The 20,582-nt window shown below is 44.8% G+C and overlaps 1 protein-coding gene across 1 annotated transcript; it reads left to right on the forward strand.

The window, feature by feature from the left end:
• The first annotated feature begins 4,531 nt into the window (after positions 1–4,531).
• On the forward strand, positions 4,532–19,036 carry LOC121287395 (zinc finger protein 367-like). The gene is made up of 5 exons (XM_041205233.1): positions 4,532–4,767; positions 8,722–8,872; positions 10,976–11,095; positions 16,489–16,630; positions 18,444–19,036. The coding sequence occupies exons 1-5, from the start codon at positions 4,534–4,536 to the stop codon at positions 18,673–18,675; spliced, it is 879 nt and encodes a 292-aa protein (XP_041061167.1). The 5' UTR covers positions 4,532–4,533; the 3' UTR covers positions 18,676–19,036.
• The last annotated feature ends 1,546 nt before the right edge of the window (positions 19,037–20,582 follow it).

Here is a 20,582-nt window from a genome sequence, read left to right on the forward strand (position 1 = left end):
GTAATCAACACAATTTGACATCTATTCATGGGCAGAGATACTGTTTAACATCCTCAGTGAGCAATGCCCATGCAATAGATCAATGACATGAGATTTGACTATGTGAATCCAAGAGTTGCTTCTCTATCAAAAAAAACTATACAGTGGCACAGTGATGAATCACTTAATATTTTAGAATTTGATTTAATAAAACTGGGTCTAGGATTTTTTTTGTTTTTATTACTTCAAATTTGGAGGAAATTGTTTGGGGTAGAAAAAAATCTTGAGTCTGAAAGGTATGAAACAGGAAAATTCAGTTTCTGCTGCTCGATTTGCTAAGTGCAGCATTTTCTGTTTTTATTTCAGAGTTTCAGCATCCACAATATTTTGCTTTCCAGTTAGAAACCATGTATTTTTTGGATTTTTTTTACCCTTTTCCATTGTAACCTCATTTGTTTCCCCTTACTTTTGCTGAACACACTGACTTGTAGAGTTCCATGGGTACATGCATCCCTTCAAATACCTCACAGGAAAAACTGTTCTTTTGTGAAACCAGACCAGCATCTGTGGGTTATTCAGGGACCATCACATTTGAACTTGACCCTTTGTTATCTGATGTGCACTCCTTCCAGTAGGACTTGTTGGTTAGCACTCAGGAGAAGGAACCCTGGCTTTATTCCTCTCTGCCTCAATCCAGTGCTTGAGATTACTTGAAATACAATGTTAAAATGCAATCCATTGGTTTTTAAAGCAAACCCATAATGATGGGTGAAAAGTATACACTCCTGATTGTAAGTGAAAGTCTTATGGATTCTCAGTGAAAGTCGTCTAGAATTGAGCATAATTCGATCAAATCCTAGAAAAGCTGGAATGGAAATGAGCAATTCTGGCAGGGGTGTAAATTCATTGATGAAGGAGAGTGAACTGAGGTATATTGTAACAATATAGAAAGATCTTAACTCTGCATGAACCATGGGTCACTTGACCTTAAGAGTGCTAAGAGACCAGACTGGATGGCAGTGCGAAAAGTTTTTTTTTCTCCATTTCCTAGAACATTCACTATACAGAATACTCTCAACAAAAAAAAGTTAAAAAGTAAATGTTTAAAACAGGCATTAGTCAGAAGAGTGAAACTAAAAGTGGCATCGTTGTCACAACCCTGACAAACCCCATGATGCACAGAATATATTACTGAGCACAGGAATAAACAATGTTTAAAAAATACATAGGTTTAAACTCAGCCACAGATTGGACATACGCTGCAGGTTCTTTTGGCTAAAAAATGAGCAACAAAGCTCCCAAATTGCAGCAATGCAGCAGCATTGATGAAAGTAAAAGATCCTATCTGTAACCTCCTCCAACCCAAAGCCATCTCCCACGCAAACTGGGCACACCTTCAGCTGCCTTGACCCACGTGCTGGAATTCACCTCCCTAAACCCTGCCTGTCCAACTCTTCCCCACCTTCATGGTCCTCTGTAATATCCCTTCAGTTAAACTTCTGATCACCTTTCCTGATAACTTCTTTCACCTGCTCAGCACCCATTTAAGAAAAATTATACCTGTGTGAAGCATGTTAGGATATCTTACTTTAGGTGCTCTAACATTTTGATTCGTCTTTTTCTTGAGTTCTCTGCCCGAAGGCAAGTCCTACCCACAGTGCCATGACCGCGACCACGGGTAGAGCAAGGGGGTAGGTCCCAAATCCACCCCAACCAGAACAGAGATTGAACTCTGTGCTGTTGACACCAATCTGATGCACACCGGCACCCCCCAATTGAGCCAACCAGCTTCCCTCCACAAAGGAGTGTTGGCTGCTACGGCAACATGCACTTTTACATGCATGTTGTAGTCTGGAGCTTTGGATAGTGATGGTAGAGGCTCTAAATTCTCCCCAGGAATCTCTCCTACTCTGCCTGTCATTGGCGTGTGTTGGAAGAATTTACAACCTGTATGGCAACATTATGAAAGCACTTTCCTTTGGCCATCAAGTCCTGGAATGGGACTTGAATGTGGAACAGCTGACTCAGAGGCAGGGCCACTATCCATTGCACCACAAGACATCCTATTTCATGTCTAAAGTGTGATTATTTCTAACTTATGGAAACCAGATGACAGAACACTAGTAAATGGTAGGGGCACTACAATTTCTCTCAGTTCACCTGGGACTGGAAAATTAATGAGGCAAGCACCCAGCTGCTGATTGCTGTCTTTTACTTTTTGACAGGGGTTCTTGTCAACAACATAGAGGTAACAACCCATCATCAACCTCCCCCTTCTTCCGTGCTCGGTGGGCACCGCGGGGACTGGGGTGTTTTGTTGAGCCCTTTAATCACATTTTGATTTAAAGTTTGTAAGGTTCCTTTAAATTTTGTCCTTGGTTTTACAGCTGACCTGAATTAGGGGCTGTGCCTGATTTATCCCAATTTTGTTGATTTAGTTTAATTGGTTTCATTTAAAAAGATTATCAACCTCCCCCTTCTTAAAGGGGCACAACTCAAATTGAAATGGGATTGTAGCCAAGGGCTTGGTTTCTACCTTTTATATTCAGTCAATGATGATGACAGGCTTAAATCAGATATTTAAATACAGGTTATGTGCTCCCACCCCTTAAAGGGGCACACACTAGTGAATGTAATAAAAAAAAGCTTTGAAGGAAACTCAATGAAAAGGATAGTTTCCAATGGGATACTTTCTACTTTTGATGTAAACCAATGATAACAAGTTTTAAATCAAATATTTAAAGCAGGTAATAAGTGCTCCCATTTTAAAGAGGTACAACTAATAAACTGGAACAAAAAGCAAGCCTTTAAAGGAAACTTCACTCGTGAGAGTCGTCGCTAAGACAAACAGATTTCTCTCTCTTTTATATTCAATCAATTGGATGTTTCTACTAATTAGAAGACGGAATTAATGTCGCCTTTTTAGAGGGCACTACTAACAAAAAAACCCACCAAAAACCTTAAAGGAAAATTTAGCACTTCAAATTAAAACCCAGTTTTGATTATCAATGATGCATTCAAGTTCCTGTGGAAGAAAGGCAGATCGTCGGACCATTACCCCCTCGACCGCCTGACTGATTGCTGTCCAGTGATCTATATCAGGATGTGGACACTGGCCAAGGGCAGGATCACTTGTCTGGGATTCTGCCAGTAGGAACCAAATTGCATATTCATTACACTCACACGCTAAGAATGGGCATCTGGAGAGGATCAGACTATGTCTGAGTTAGCCAGGGTAGCACTCCTGCCTCTGAGTACAAGGTTCACATAAAGGAAAAGACAGACTTGCATTTATATAGCTCTTTTCACGTCCGCCAGATGTCTCAAGGAGCTTCACAGCCAATTAAGTGTTTTTCAACATTAGCCATTGTATTTGGTAAGGGCTCTTTCCATCGTCTTCCACCAGGGAATTTTCTCAGTAGGTGCACAATGACCGCAGTCAATGGTCGCATTAATTAAAAAAGCTCAACAGATTTTCCTTAAATGAATCCTTAGAATGAAGGTTTGTGGAAAATTGTTCCAGTCCTTAATTGTTTTGGGGGAAAAATGAGTTCGCAAAGGAAGCATGTTGGGGTTTATATTGGTTATGAACTCTTCGACCACTTCTGGGCTTAATGCACTGCTTTTATAGCCTATGGGCTTTCCTTCGGTTATGAAGAATGTGCCAACCTTGTGACTGGACCAACTGGAAGACGCTAGAATCTTGCAAGTAATTGTAACAAAACTAGGTGCCCGGTGTTGAACTCACTCAGATAGGGTAATGTTTTTTTTTGCTGTATATGGGTCCCAAGCGGCTACAACTGTCCTCGGAGTGTGGCCGAACCAATGTCCTTTACTGTAGTTGAGTTCCATTCCATGAACCCAAGCATTTTCGATGCCTTGGAGGCTGTGTATTGACTTTGTGCTTTAAATTATTTTTGGATGTTGCAATGTAGGAAACGCAGCATTCAATGTGTGCACAGCAAGCTCCCACAAACAGCAACAGGAGAATGACAAGGTAATCAGTTTTTTGCGATGCTGATTGGGGACGATTCTCCTGCTCTTCTTTGAAATAGTGCCATGGGATCTTTCGCATCCACTGAGCAGGCAGATATAGGTTAGTTATATCTGTAATAAAACATTGCCCCTTTAAACATAAATTCTCCAGCGCAACAACACTTAGATCATTAGACAAGACACTACTATATAAATTTACTGTAAAGCGGATTACTATTTAAGAGCATACTTTTCTTATTACTCAGTACACTCTGATGCAATGCTTCCGCAATGATCTCCTTATCTTGCCAGAGTCTGAGTCATTTTCATGCTTTTTTTTAAAAAAAACGGCTTCAGCTTTAAACTCAGTTTAAATACCTGACTTGACACACAAAAGCTCGCCGGCTGATTGGACGGAAAGCGCGGGGATTCCCTCGTGTCCCTGGTCTGATTGGTTAATGAGATTTCCCAGCAGGCAAAATTACGCGGGAAAGGAGTCGGATGAAAAGACACTTAGAAGAACTGGACTTTCCATCTCCCTTTTTTTTTTAAAAAAAGGAAAATTCAATGTATATTATTATGTCTGGGAGTGCGAGCTGCAATTCGCCGAAACGGATGATTGTCTCTGTGATTAAAGCCGCGCCATTCCAATCCAAGTGCGGCGCCGAGGAGTTAAGTCTGGGGGATTTCTCAATGGGTTTTCCCTACAAATGGCCGGAAAACTCCAACAGTATGAGCCTGAGCCCGACCCCCAGCATCGGATCGACAGGATCAGCTTCACCCGGGCAGAGTCCTGATATCCCCGCATACAAGGTAAAGGAGGCTGTGCCTGTCCCCGTAACGGGTCTTAGAGATGTGCTGCACAGACAGGGGTGGAGGCTGTCAACTAGTTTTTAATACCTAATGCAGCGAATAATTAATTGTGTCGGGGAAAAAAAGGGCGAGATTGCATGTATAGTATACTTGTCCTGCCACTATTTGTGACTAATAAATTGATTTGCAATCTTGTAAGCTTTGAGCTAAAAGGCGCTGAGGTTCCTGCAAGTTATAATTGCAGGTTATATTTAGTTTGTGGTGAACCGGTTTGCTGGAAATCTGAAGAGTCATACGGACTCGGAATGTTAACTCCGTGTCTCTCTCCACATATGCTGCCAGACCTACTGATTTCTTCCAGCATTTTTTGTTTTTATACGTTGGAAATCACTTGCTGTTCCTCCCTCTAAGGCCAGCGTGGATTTCGGCTGTTTCTTTTAAATTAGCGTATTAACAGTTCAGGTCAATTTCCGGATCTATCAGAATCTTTTTTCCTCCTGTTTTTGAATTTTGTCAAATTAATTTGCAAGTCATAACTTGTATTCTTTCCTCATTCTCCCCGACCGTGGCCGTGTTTAATTCAATTATTATTCATTTAAGCCAGGCATTTTAAAAATATAAATATAATTAGAGATGTATTGCTGGTTGTGATGCCGCCTTTCCAAATCTTTTCTTTTTTGAATGGCCTGAAATAGCAAGTATTTGCGCGGAACCCGCCAAAAATGTAGCAGGCGCCAACGTTCCATCTCCATGGAGACGGGACACCGGGTGGCCCCGCCCATTGTATGTGATTGGCCACTGTCGGTTCGCTACATTGTGGGAGCGCCTCTTCAAGCCGGCTGTCAAGCTGAAGGAAATCCTGGGGCTTTCTGCAAAGGGAGTTTAAACAAATTCTCATCCTTTTTAATATTTAATTCTTCACCGTTTATTTAATCTGCACCGAAGTACTCCTCACTGATAGCTGCAGGCATGCACACATGATTGATTGGAAACAATTATAGTACAGGGATGGGTGGGGTGGAAACTCTGCAGTCTCCTGAGCTTAATGCCTCACAAACGCCCCACTACCTTGAAATAGCTTCCCAGATCGCCCCACCACTGCAGTCAAAAGGGTAAAGAAAATTTGGCGTTGATGTCTCATTCTTAAAGCGTCAGAGCCAGTGAATTCGTTTTGAAGCACGGGTTGCTATTATCCAGACAAAACTTAAATCCTACGAGGACTAAGGGGATCCGTTTTTAAGGTTTTGGGCTGGGGAAATGTGAGGAAGAATTTTTTTCGTGCAGCAAGTGGGAATGACCTGGGTGGTGGAGGTGGAGATGATGAATGATTTCAAATGGAAATTACATGGGTACTCGAAGGAAATAAACTTGCAAGGATAGAGTGCGGAAATGAGACTGATTGATTGATTTGGATTGCTCCACCAAGAGCTGGCATGGACCTGATGGACTGAATGGCCTCCTTCTTTGTCAAAATGACTGGATATAGGCGTTGCCGGTGAAGCTAACATTTAATACACTTCAACAACAAAAACAAAAATACCTGGAAAAACTCAGCAGGTCTGGCAGCATCTGCAGAGAGGAACACAGTTAACGTTTTGAGTCCGATTGACTCTTCAGCAGAACTAAGGAAAAATAGAAGAGAGGTGAAATATAAGCTGGTTTAAGGGGGGTTGGGACAAGCAGAGGTGGATAGGGGGCCAGAGATAGGTGGAGAAAACCAAAAGATGTCACAGACAAAAAACAGAGGTGTTGAAGGTGGTGGTATTATTTAAGGAATGTGCTAATTAAGGGTAGAAAGCAGGACAAGCAAGGTACAGATATCCCTAGTGGGGGTGGGGTGGGGTGAAGGAATCAGAAAAGGCTAAAATGTAGAGATAAAACAATGCATGGAAATACATTTAAAAATAATGGAAGTAGGTGGGAAAAGGAAAATCTATATAAATTATTGGAAAAAAGGGGGTGGGGATGGAGGAGAGAGTTCATGATCTAAAATTGTTGAACTCAATATTCAGTCCAGAAGGCTGTAAAGTGCCTAGATGAGGTGCTGTTCCTCCAGTTTGTGTTGAGCTTCACTGGAACAATGCAGCAGGCCAAGGATGGACATGTGGACATGAGAGTAGGGTGGAGTGTTGAAATGGCAAGTGACAGGGAGGTCTGGGTCATGCTTGCGGACAGATCGAAGATGTTCTGCAAAATAGTCCCCAGTCTGCGTTTGGTCTCTCCAATGTAGAGGAAACTGCATTGGGAGCAACGAATGCAGTAGACTAAATTTAATGCGCTTCCCCTGTTGACCTTGAGAAAGTGGTGGTAATCACCTTGAACCGCGGAGGGATTGATGCAGCCAAGTTGCTTGGGAGGCCAATTAAGAGGGCGGTTAAAAGTCAGGCATGTTGGTGAGGATTGGAGTCATTTCTAGCCCCTGAATGGGTGAAGACAGCAGGTTTCCTCCCCTAAAGGACATTAGTGAAACTGTTAGGTTTTATCGATAATCCAACAGCTTTTGGCCACTTAAGATCGTATTCAAGTCCTTATACTGCCATGGAAGGGTTTGAATTTGTGTTCTCTAGGTTTCTAGTCAAGGGTTATGAATCAATAGTACGGGAACATTACCATTATCCTGGCAATGCAGTGGACAAGACAAAAATGATAAGGAATGATTACTTTTGACTTGTTGGCAGGAGAATGCTGGCCAGAACCAGTGATGGGTGGAAAATTGCATGGGATGTTCAGCGAAAATTGTGAGTGGGAATGGGGGGTGCGGATCGGATCTGGTCACAGATAATACAGTGCTGGTCAACCATTCACGTGGGCCACTGGGGAAACCTCCTGAGTTCCCGTGTGACCGATCCTCCCCGGGTCAGGACACTGGAATAACTTCCTGCCCTTCACAAAAGTGCCACCTTTTACAAGCATGCTTCAGTTTCAAGGATAGATTGGAGAATCGGGGCTGTTCTCTTTGGAGAAGAGGAGATTTGAAAAGAGGCATGGCCATGAGGTGTCTAGACAGACTAGATCGGGAGAAACATCCTGTTGGCAGAAGGATCAAGAAGCAGATAGCACCAACTAAAGGTGATTGGCACAAGAAGCAACAGTAATATGAGGAAAATTATTTTTACACAGCGAGTGGTTAGGATCCGAAATGCACTGCCTGAATGTGTTGGAGGCAGATTTAATCGTGGGTTTCAAAAGAGACAGTTATCTGAAGACAAATTTGCAGGGTTATGGGGGAGTGGGAATAGTTGAGTTGTTCTTGCAGAGAGCTGCCATGCCTCGATGGGCCAAATGGCTTCCCTCTGTGCTGTAACCACTCTTATGATTCTATTCTATAATAACAAAGTGCTGGAAAACACTCGGCATTTGTAGAAACAAAGTTAAGGTTTCAGGTCTGTGACATTTCGTCAGTTCTGATGAATGGTCAACAACCTGAAATGTTAACTCTATTTGTCTTTCCATAGATCCTGGCTGAAGTGTTGAACGTATTTCTATCTACAGAATTTCTATTGCATGCATCTCACATGGTGACAAAGCTGCACTCCCCCAAACTGCACCAACCTGATGGTGTCTTGATTGTATGTTGGAGCAGAGCTTGGAACAGGAACCTTCTAATTCCTCTGGATTGCTACCACTGAGTCAAGCTGCCATAAAATATCACACGTTACTCTACAGTGCAAACAGCCCCACACTACCGTTTCCCAGGGATACCATACTTAAAGACATCAGGGCACTCAAAAGCCCATTCATTCTCCTTCAGTCAAAGGCACAGGGGTCCTGACCATTATTTTAATTGTATCATTGTACTATTTTCTTACTTGGTTCACAGAGCTGAAGCTAATTGCAATGTGCCAACTGCCCCGCCCTTCCCTCGCTGTGAAGGGAGAGTGGCTATCGCTGCACAGGATTCTAACTCGGGATTGTGGAGGTTCACAAGTGACATCCTTGGGTTGTATGTTGCAGGATGGGATGAGACGTGGCCGTCCGAGAGCAGAAATAGTCCGAGATTTGATCACTGAGGGCACCCTGTCGACTAGTCGGATCCGCTGTCACATCTGCAATCGTGTATTCCCAAGGGAGAAATCTCTGCAAGCACACAAAAGGACACACACCGGTAAGCACTTGAGGGGACAGCATCAGTGTTTCATGGCTCCCGCCAATACATGTTTTGCAAAATTTATCATCATTATCTTCATCGTTCTTAGCCCACTCACCAAGCTCAAGACTCCTCGCAATGTTTCCTACACTAGCTCATTCCTTTCTGGGGCCTCAGTTAAGGGAAATCTTAACTCTTTCAGTCTTGTCTTCCTTTTATAATAAAATTAACTCTGTTTACAAAGCTCCTTCTCATGTAACCTGAACTATCAAAGTGCTTCACGTAAATAACTTTTTTAGTGTTTGTGAATCTATAGGCCTTTAATATTCAAGCTTGGTATCGTCTAACACTGGTTTTCCATTTACCTTCGCTTGTCTCTTACAGTCTGCACTTTGGACCTCAATCTTTCCTGCCCTCCTAATGGTGGTGGTAGTGATGTGTTATAGTTTACTTGGGGAGCCTGAGTTGCTGTGGCAACTTGCACTTTTAAATGCATGTTGCAGTCTGCTGTTATGGATGGTGAGAGGCTCCAATGTTCTTTCCATCACATGGCTGATCAGGAATCTCTCCCACTGTTACCGCCTGCCACTGGTGTACGTTGGAAGGATTTGCAGGTTGATAAACAACCTATCTGGCTGTGTTATGAAGTAACCTTCTTCGCCATCAAGTTTTGGGGTGGGGCTCAAACCTGCAGCTTTTGGTTCAGAGGCAGAGATGTTACCCACTGTGCCACAAGATCTCGCCTACACCTCCCTCAATTTAAAAAAAAAATATGAGAATGATTCCATGGTTCAGGAACTTCAGTTTCAAGGATAGATTGGAGAATCGGGGCTGTTCTCTTTGGAGAAGAGAAGATTAAGAGGAGATTTGAAAAGAGGCGTGACCATGAGGGGTCTAGACAGACTAGATCGGGAGAAACATCCTGTTGGCAGAAGGATCAAGAAGCAGATGGCACCAACTAAAGGTGATTGGCACAAGAAGCAACAGTGACATGAGGAAAATTATTTTTACACAATGAATGGTTAGGATCCGAAATGCACTGCCTGAGAGTGTGTCGGAGGCAGATTTAATCGTGGGTTTCAAAAGAGACAGTTATCTGAAGACAAATTTGCAGGGTTATGGGGGAGTGGGAATAGTTGAGTAGTTCTTGCAGAGAGCTGGCATGCCTCGATGGGCCAAATGGCTTCCCTCTGTGCTGTAACCACTCTGATTCTATTCTATAATAACAAAGTGCTGGAAAACACTCGGCATTTGTAGAAACAAAGTTAAGGTTTCAGGTCTGTGACATTTCGTCAGTTCTGATGAATGGTCAACAACCTGAAACGGTAACTTTATTCATCTTTCCACAGATCCTGGCTGAAGTGTTGAACGTATTTCTATCTACAGAATTTCTATTATTTATGATTTCTAACACTTGCTTTCTAAAAAGAAAAATGGTGTTGGTAATATCCCCCTTGTGGCTCGGTTGGTAAATGTGGTGATTCATGCACAGTGGGCGATTACTGGTTTGATTTCTGGTCTGCCTCGAGGTTAGTTGACCTTGATTGGGTAATCTCCAGCCGGCGGTGCTGAGCCTGTGGTTAAAAAGAAAATTCAGCCAGGGCCTCTGCTCTTGCTGGCTGTGCGGCCTTCACTCCTCTTTGTCAGCTTGATGCCTCACTCACTGGACTTTGGGCCTTCACCCAGGCTTCTCGACAAGAAAGCATCTATTTTTTTTTACTTGTTGCCATCACCTGGTGTTAACAGCCTTGAGGTGGTTTGATAGCCTTGCTCGCCTCTTAACACTGTCCACGTGGCTGGCTCCTTAACTAGGGATTCTGGAGGTAGTGTGGGTAAATGGCATTGAGGTAGAAGGTCAGCCATGCTCTAGTTGAAAGGTGGAGTAGGCTCAAGGTGCTGAATGGCCTCCCACTTCTGCTTTTCCTATGACCAGCTCTGCAGGGAATCAAATTGAAGAGGCCCAGCCAAAGACAAGTGTCAAATTATTGGCTCTATAAGTGATATTCAAAATGACATAATTGTCATAACATTTGCCGAGATTGGTCTTTGTGTGTTATTGTTGAGGGAAAAGTCTTTTTAATTTTTTTTTCTTCCTCTGCTCCCCCTCTGACTGGTCCTCAGGTGAGAGACCGTATGTGTGTGACTATCCAAGCTGTGGGAGGGCATTTGTGCAGAGTGGACAGCTCAAGACGCACCAGCGCCTGCACACGGGAGAGAAGCCGTTCATCTGCTCTGAGCCAGGTGAGTGAAACGGGAATGTAAGGGCTTTGGTCTGAGGGCAGTGTGGAGGTCTGGGTGGAGTTGATCTTTAACTGACTAATTCATAAGCGTCATAGATTTGTACAGCCATTTGGTCTGTCGTGCCTGTGCTGGCTCTTTGAACAGGAGTAGGCCATTCAGCCCCTCCAGTTTGCTACACCATTCAATCAGATTATGGCTGATCTGCCTTTATGCTCTTGATATAGAGCGTAGAAACAGGCCATTTGGCTTACCTGCTTCATGCCGGTGTTTATGGTCCACACGGGCCTCCTCTTCATCTCAAAACCATGAGGGGCCTGGACAGAGTAGACAGGGAGAAACTGTTCCCAATCCTGAAAGGACCGGGCACAAGAGGGCAACAGATTTAGAGTAATTGGCAAAAGAAGCAAAAGCGATTTGAGAAAAAACTTTTTCACACAGCGCGTGGTTAAGGTCTGGAATGCACTGCCTGAGAGTGTGGTGGAAGCAGGTTCAATAGAGGCATTCAGAAGGGAATTAGACTGTTGTCTGAAAAGGAAAAATGTGCAGGATTACAGGGAGAAGGCAGGAGAATGGCACAAAGTGAATTGCTCATTCAGAGAGCTGGTGCTGACACGATGGCTGAGTGATGCCTCCTGTACTGTAACAATTCTGTGATTCACTCCAACATATCTTTCTATTCCTTTCTCCTTATGTTCCTTTTCCTTAAGACATCTATGCTATTCACCTCAACCACTTCATGTTCCATGTTCCCTCTACACTGATTAGTTACTCCCAGCGCAGGTACTGCCCTGGGTTATATACAGAGTGAATCTCCCTCTACACTGTCCCCATCAAACGCTCCCAGGGCAGGTGCAGCACAGGGTTAGACATAGAGTAAAGCTCCCTCAACACTGACCCTATCAAACATTCCCCAGAGCAGGTACAGCATGGGATTAGATACAGAGTAAAGCTCTCCCTCTGCACTATCCCCATCAAACGGTCCCAGGGCAGGTACAGCAGCATCTTATCTAAATGGAAAGAGGTTGCAGAACTCTAGTAGAGAGGCATCTGGATGTCCTGGTATGTGAATCGCAAAGTTAGTATTAGGCAAATGGCATATTGTTTATTGTGAGAGGAATGGAATATAAAAGTGGGGATATTTTGCGACAGCTTACAGGGTCTTGGTGAGATCATATCTGGAGTATGGTGTACAGTTTTGGTCTCCTTATTTGAAAAAGGACATTATTGCATTAAAAGCAGTTCAGAATGTTCACTCAACTGATTCCTGGAATGAAGAGGTTATTTTAGAGGAAATGTTGGACAGGTTGGGCCTGTCCAAGTTTAGATGATCTTAGTGAAACATCTCAGCTCCAGGACCTCACTGCAGGAGTTCCTCAGGGTAGTGTCCTCGGCCCAACCATCTTCAGCTGCTTCATCAGTGACCTTCCTTCCATCATAAGGTCAGAAGTGGGGATGTTCACTGATGATTGCACAATGTTTAGCACCATTCGCGACTCCTCAGACACTGAAGCAGTCCATGTCCAAATACAGCAAAACCTGGACAATATCCAGGCTTGGGCTGACAAGTGGCAAATAATATTCACACCACACAAATACCAGGCAATGACCGTCTCCAACAAGAGGGAATCTAACCATCACCCCTTGATGTTCAATGACATTACCATCACTGAATCCCCCCACTATCAACATCCTGGGGGGGGTGGTTACCATTGACCCAAAACAGAACTGGACTAGCCATATAAATACTGTGGCTACAAGAGCAGGTCAGAGGCTAGGAATCTTGTAGCGAGTAACTCACCTCCTGATTCCCCAAAGCCTGTCCACCATCTACAAGACACAAGTCAGGAGTGTGATGGAATACTCTCCACTTGCCTGGATGAGTGCAGATCTAACAACACAAGAAGCTTGACACCATCCAGGACAAAGCAGCCTGCTTGATTGGCACCCCATCCACAAAAAATCACTTCCTCCACCATCGACACACAGTAGCAGCAGTGTGTACCATCCACAAAATGCACTGCAGGAACTCACCAAGGCTCCTTAGGCAGCACCTTCCAAACCCACAACCACTACTATCTAGAAGGACAAGGGCAGCAAATGCATGGGAACACACCCACCTGCAAGTTCCCCTCCAAGCCACTCCCCATCCTGACTTGAAAATATATTGCCGTTCCTTCACTTGTCGCTGGGTCAAAATCTTGGAACTCCCTTCCTAACAGCATTGTGGGTGTACCTACACCACATGGACTGCAGCGGTTCAAGAAGGCAGATCACCACAGCCTTCTCTAGGCAATTAGGGATGGGCAATAAATGCTGGCCTAGCCAGCGACTCCCACATCCCATGAATGAATAAAACAATATATCAGATCCTGGCGGGGTTGGGGTGGGGGGGGTGGTTGGGGGGGGACTTTACAGGGTGGATGCTGAAAGGATGTTTCCCCCTTGTGGCAGAGACTAGAACTAGGGGACACAGTTTAAAAACAAGGGGTGTCTCATTTAAGATGGATGAGGAGAAATGTTTTTTCTAAAAGTCGGGAATCATGTGGAGCTCTCTTGCCCAGAGATCGGTGGAGGCAGTGTCAATGAATAAATTTGAGGTGGATAGATTCTTCATTAACAAGCGAGTCAAAGGGTATAGGGGATAGGTACGAAAATGGCATTGTGCCCATGATCTTATTGAATGGCGGAGCAGACTCAAGGGGCTGAATGGCCTACTCTCCTTGTTCACATGTTCCACATTCAAACTGCTGTCTGGGCAAAGAAGTTTCTCCCAAATTCCTTCATTGGATTTATTTTTAACTGTCTTGTATTTATTTACGCTCACCTCTGAGTCAGAAATTTGGGGTTCCAAGTCCCACTCCAGGATGTGTGCACAAAATTCCAGGCTGGCACTCCAGTGCAGTACTGAGGGAGTGCTGGACAGCTGGAGGTGCTGTCTTTTATATGAGATGTTAAAATGAAGGCCATGTCTGCCCTCTCAGATGGATGTAAAAGATCAGTGACTATGCTTCAAAAGTCATTAAGAATGTAAGGAATAGGAGGAGTAGGCCATTCGGCCCTTCGAGTCTGCTCTGCCATTCAATACGATCATGGCCGATCTGATTGTGGCCTTAACACCGCTTTCCTGCCATTTCGTCCCCGATTTCATTTCAATGTCAATGTCTGCAAAGCATTTTGGGCCAACCTGAAGTGAAAGGCACAATGGAACAAAGGAACAGGAGTAGACCATTCAGCCTGTCGAGCCTGCTCCACTGTTCCATTAGATCATGGCAAATCATCTACCTCCGCTTTCTCCCGCTATCCCCATATCCCTTGATGTCATTCGTCTCCAGAAATCTTATCGATTTCTGTCTTGAGCATGCTCAATGATTGAGCTTCACTGCCCTCTGGAGTAGAGAATTCCAAAGATTCACCACCCTCTGAGTGAAGAAATTGCTCCTCATCTCAGTCTTAAATGGCCTGCCCCTTATCCTGAGATTATGACCTTGGGTTTTAGACTCACCAGCCAGGGGAAACATCTTGTCTACATCCACCCCGTCACACCTTGTAAGAATGTTGTAAGTTTCAATGAAGTCACCCCTCATTCTTCGAAACTTTAGGGAATGCAGACCCTTTTTTAAAAACAGGCAAAATTGCATTCCTCCCGCATTCTTATCTTGTACATTGAGACTTTTCAAATTGGCAGGACTCTAAATGCTTCCCCTATGACCTCTGTTTGGAAGTGCAGCGACAATGTGGTGTGCAGGCATTGTTCAGTGTAGCTTGCTGAGCTCGGCTGCCACTCCCAGGGAGAGCTGGGCCTGTCCTGTGGGACCTTTTAGGAATTGCGCTAATTGTAAAATCACAGTCACGGTGACATTCTTCCTGAAACAGCCTGGCTTTATGACCATTTTTTTGTAAGCAGTTAGAGCTTGTGGAATTCTCTACCAGGCACAGCTGGGGGAGTTGGTGGGGGAAGCAGATCAGTGACTACACTTCAAAAGTACTTAAAAATGTAAGGAATAGGAGCAGGAGTAGGCCATTCGGCCCCTTGAGCCTGCCCTGCCATTCAATAAGATCATGGCTGATCTGATTGTGGCCTCCACTCCACATTCCTGCCTTTCCCTCCCCCATTTCATTTCAACTTCGATGGCTGCAAACCACTTTTTTTTAAAAAAGCTTTTAAAGCGGAAGAAGATAAATATTTGAAAGAGAAATATTTTAAACGGATCGTGGGAAGGTCAGAGGAGTGGGATAGTCATTTAAATAGAGAGCAGCACGACTCCCGAGACAGACATAAACTTGCCCAGGTTCAAGGCAAACATCCCTGGCTGGGCTCGGAGGAACTGCAGTGCATTGTTCGCTTGCAGCGCCACCAGGTGTCCAACAGCAGCTACTGTCGATTCGATTGGGTTTCCGTTCACCCAGCGTGGAGTGCAGCATACTCTGTCTTGACGGGACACGTCACAATTCTCTAGACACAAAGAATCTGAGTGCTATTTGTCAGAGCCAAGACTTCGCTGGGGGCAGGGGATGTGGGTAGCCTCCAATTGTGCATCGGGAGTGTTGCTGTGGATTAAACCTGCTGCTAACCAGCACGGAATTTGCACACTTCACAACCTCAGAGCATCCCAAAGCTCTTTTATAGTCAATGAAGTATCTTTTGAAGTGTAGTCACTGTTTTAATGTATGAAACGCAGCAGCCAATTTGTGCATAGCAAGCTCCCACAAACTGTGTTGCGATAATGAGCAGATAATCTATTTTAGTGACGATGTTTGAGGGACAAATGTTGGCCAGGACACTGGGGAGAACTCCCTGCCCCTTTTCAGATAGTGTCGTGGGATCTTTTACATCTTTGTACGCCTGCAATTCTGGCCTCCTGCATGTCATTGATCATTCATTTTCCACCATTGGTGGCCATGCCTTCAACTGACTGGGCCCTCAGCTCTGGAATTCTCTCACCAAACCTCTCGGCCTCTTGCTGTCTCTCTCTCCTCTTTTCAGGAAGCTCCTGAAAATCTGCCTCTGACCAAACTTTGGCCATCTGTCCTAATGTCTCCTTTTGTGGCTCGGTATCCAATTTTCTTTGACGCTCCTTTGGAGCACCTTGGGAACATCTTGCTGTGTTAGGGTGCTATATAAATGCAAACTGTTGTTGTATGATTCTCCGCTGAGGTGTAGCTCACTGTGGCTGAATCTGCCCCCTGGGAGGTGGCAAAAGGATGCTCTCGGGTTTTTATCAAATCTTGTGCGATTTTACTCCAGGTAGGCAAAAGTTTGAACAAGTAATGAAACCATGTTGAGCCCGTGAGATTTTGTGTGGCGTTGCATTTCTGTGGGGATTAAGTGCACCTCCGGTATCTGTGTAAGTAAAGTAACATTGGAATTAAAAAAAAATAATAATTCTCTCTAGGTTGTGTCAGCAAATTTACTCACGCCAATCGACACTGCTCAAAACACCCATACGCCAGGCTGAGGCGGCATGAGGGTGCGAACGACCAGGGCAAGGCCACAACAGCTGAAGAAGATAAGGCAGTGGTGGAGTGGTTAGCGAGGTGAGTCACTGAACTCTCCTGCCTGGTCCCATAACCGACTGCAAGTGCCGTTTTGTTTTATTCATGGGATGTGAGCATCCGTGGCAAGACTGACATTTATTACCCATCGCCCTCAAGAAAGTGGTGGTGAGCCGCCTTCTGGAACTGCTGCAGTCCATGTGGTGAAGGGACCTCCGCAGTCAGGGTGCTATATAAATGAAAAGTCGTCGTCGTGTGGTTCTCCGTTGAGATGTAGTTGACCGTGGGCTGAATCTGTTCCCTAATGGGGAGTTCAAGGCCTCTTTATTTTTTTTTTTGTTTGTTGTGTGGATAGCTCACTCTAGTGGCCCCTTTTTCATTTGTGAGTTTAGGTTGTGAGAGTTGGCCCACTGTTGAACCATGATTGGATCAGTGGTATGACAGGCCTGCATAAGCCGACCTGTTTGCTTTCTGGGCAGATTTGCGGGATAGGGATCAGGCACAGAGCCCTTAGCTTACATTTTTAAAACTGTAGGAAGACAGTGGTGTTCTGGTAATATCACTGGCCTAGAAATCCAGAAGTCCAGGCTGATGCTCTAGGGGGTGGGGTACACAGGTTCAAATCCCACTACAGCAGCTGGCAGGATTTAAATTCAATTAATAAAACAGCAACATAAAGCTAGTCTCAGTAATGGTGACCGTAAAAACAATCACCGATTGTTAATGTGCTTTAGGGAAGGAAATCTCTCATCCTCTGGCCTACGTGACTCCAGATCCACAGCAATGGGGTTAACTGCCCTGTGAAATAGCCTAGCAGGCCACTCAGTTCAAGGGCAATTAGGGATGGGCAACAATTGCTGGTCTTGCCAGGGATACCCACATCTCTTGAAACAATAACACCCCCACCCCTGCCCATCACCCAGTATTTATGAGGCTGTGTTAACATTGTCTCGGCCCAATATCACTATGCCCAAAATGAGCAAAGTCACCCCGGAGATGTTTTATTATTTATTCTTTCCCAGGACGTGGGCGTCGCTGGCTAGGCCAGCTTTTGTTGCCCGTCCCTAATTACCCTTGAGAAGGTGGCGGTGAGCCGCCGACTTGAGCCTCTGCAGTCCCTGTGGTGTAGGTACACCCACAGTGCTGTTAGGAAGAGTCTGTTGTTGAGAGACTCCTGACCTGTGCAGGCCTCACTTCTGGAATCACTTCCTACAGTATGGAGAATTTGACTGCAGAGAAACAGACCATTCGGCCTAACTGGTCTATGTTGGTGTTTGTGTGCCGCATGAGCATTCTCTCACCCCTCGTCTAACCCCATCAACGTAGCCTTCTACTTTTTTTTTTCTCTCTCTCACATGTTTATCTAGCTTCCCTTTGAATGAATCAGTGCTACTCATCATAACTACTCCCTGTGGCAGTGACTTCCACATACTAACCGATCCCTGGGTAAAGAAGTTTCTCCAGAGTTCCTTCATTGAATTTATTAATCGCCACATCCCCCCCCCCCCCCCCCCCCCCTATAAGACCTTCATTAAAAGCTACCTCTTTGACCAATCTCCAGATATTTCCGGAAGCTTCCAAGTTCTCCTTTTGCATTGGCATCTGCTTTCCTTAAGGCTTCTTTGGGATGTTGTTCTTTATCAAAGGCACTGTATAAATGCAAATTGCAGTGTTAGTAGGAGTGGAGCTCAGTACTGCACTGGGAGGGAAATGTGCCAACTGAACTGCCCAATAAAATTACAGACTGAACCATTAGAAGCCCGCGGAGGGACAGTGATGATTTTAAAATCTGCATTGGATATGCTATTGCTCATTTTATCCAGCTTGAGGCTTTTAACCATGTAACTACTCTCAGGTACTGGCAGAGCCGGGAGCAGCGTCTGACCCCCGCCAGGGAAGAGGTGGGCACCCAGAAATCCGACCAGGAGCAGAAAAACCCCCTGAACGGCCACCACAGAGAGGACTATGAGGAGGAGGAGAAGGAGCAACACTATTCCGGGCAGCACCTGCAGGAACAGAAGGAGCGGTGGCACGGGGCGCTGGCACTTATCCAGTTGGCAAATCTCTCCTCAACTCAGCCCTACTGAGCAGCCTTTCCCCATCCCTCCGACCCCCCCACTTGCTCCACTCCAGAACATGGTGGAGTGGGGTGGGTGGTGGGATGGGAAATGACAAACAAGTTCAGTGTATGCTGTTTTTTCTTACAGTCCCCTGGGAATACTCTCGCCTATTGGCCACACTAATGTTCCTGACTGAACCCCTCGGGTTCTAGGGTTTTGTCCCAGGTGCTGGGTGTTATACAACAGGAGTGAAGATTCTCCTTTTAATCCTTGGGAAATTGGTGTCTCCCTTTGGTTGCTCACTTGCTGTGTTTAAGGCTGTTTTCACAGAATCACAGTGCAGAAGAGGCCCTTTGGCCCATCGAGTCTGTACCGACACGTGAGAAACACCTGACCTACCGACCTAATCCCATTTACCAGCACTTGGCCCATAGCCTTGGATGTTATGATATGCCAGGTGCTCATCCAGGTACTTTTTAAAGGATGTGAGGCAACCTGCCTCCACCACCCTCCCAGGCAGTGCATTCTAGCCCCAGGCAGTGCACTGACTGGGGCCCCATTATTTCTACATTTTGAAAAATGCTATTTGTAATTTTTTTAAACTTTTAAATAGGCAATTTTTTAAAATCTACAGTAACTAAATTTAGTCTGTTTACCTGTTCCTATTGATCCTCTAGATTGTAAAGCTCACACCCACCATGCTGAGTGTCAACTCCAATAATTGTACATAAGGGAAGAGTGAGTCTGAAGCTGGTCTTTTGCATCAAGCAGGTTTATTGTTCGGCCAGCTCAACAAAGTGACAGACTCCCAGTTCCTTTCCCCTGGAGTGTTACAGCTGTATCCACTTAGACCATAAGACATAGGAGCAAAAATTAGGCCATTCGGCCCATCGAGCCTGCTCCGCCATTCAATCATGGCTGATAAGTTTCTCAACCCCATTCTCCCGCCTTTGCCCCGTAACCTTTGATCCCCTTACCAATCAAGAACCTATCTATCTCGGTCTTAAATACACTCAATGACCTGGCCTCCACAGCCTTTTGTGGCAATGGATTCCATAGAATTTATGCGTGAGCCAACGCTTGTCACCAGTTTCAACAATGTGATTATCTTAACAATGTAATTGCTAGTCAACAAGATGATTGTTATTGGACCTTGACAAAGTAATTATTGATACATTGACACTGAGCTCCTGGAGTACTTGCTCCTGAATGAACGAGCTTGGATCTATATAGCTTTACAGCCAATTGTGATGTAGGCAAATCTCAAAGTAGCAATGAGATAATGGCCAGAGGAATTATTTTAATGATGTTGATTGAGGCATAAGTATTGGCCAGGAGACCAGGGAGAACGTTCCTGCTCTTCTTCAAAATAGTGAGAACTGAAATGCCCACCTGAAAGGGCAGAGGCTCAGTTTTAACATCTCATCCAAAACACTGCACCTCTGCCAGTGTAGCACTCCCTCAGTGCTGCTTTGGAGTGTCAGATTGGGTTATGTACTGGAGTGGGGCTTAAACTCGCAACCCATCTGACTCGAGAGGCGAGGATGCTACACATTGAGGCAAGGGTGACTCCTTAAGGGGCTCATGTGACACTATTTGGACTGTCTTTTCAGTGAAGGCCATAACCTGCTGAAGATAAACTGGGCAATGCCAGTGTTAAGACAGCAGATGGAGCAATCAGAAGGGTTATGCTGAGCATTCACTTAATGTGTCAGGTTCCTCTTCTGTTCTTGCGTTAAGCAACGATAACCTATCAGAATGCACTGCCACCTACTGATGCACATAGAAACTGCAGCACTTGCCAGCACTCTCATTGATCACAGTTCTGTCCTGTGTTAATCAAACATTTTTCTCTTCATTTAACCATTGGTAGTTTCACATTATTGTGCTGCATGTGGACCAAGGATAATATAATGTTTGCGCTTTCTCACTTG

The sequence above is a fragment of the Carcharodon carcharias genome, chromosome 14 (genome assembly GCF_017639515.1).
Source record: "Carcharodon carcharias isolate sCarCar2 chromosome 14, sCarCar2.pri, whole genome shotgun sequence".
NCBI classification, from domain to species: domain Eukaryota; kingdom Metazoa; phylum Chordata; class Chondrichthyes; order Lamniformes; family Lamnidae; genus Carcharodon; species Carcharodon carcharias.

What these genes read in the sequence shown, in the direction of transcription:
- LOC121287395 (XM_041205233.1), top strand. Translation starts at nt 4,534, where the DNA reads ATGTCTGGGAGTGCGAGCTGCAATTCGCCGAAACGGATGATTGTCTCT. An exon ending in GTTCATCTGCTCTGAGCCAG is followed by an intron (nt 11,096 to 16,488) that starts GTGAGTGAAACG and finishes AATTCTCTCTAG; the next exon opens with GTTGTGTCAGCAAATTTACT. An exon ending in GTGGTGGAGTGGTTAGCGAG is followed by an intron (nt 16,631 to 18,443) that starts GTGAGTCACTGA and finishes AACTACTCTCAG; the next exon opens with GTACTGGCAGAGCCGGGAGC.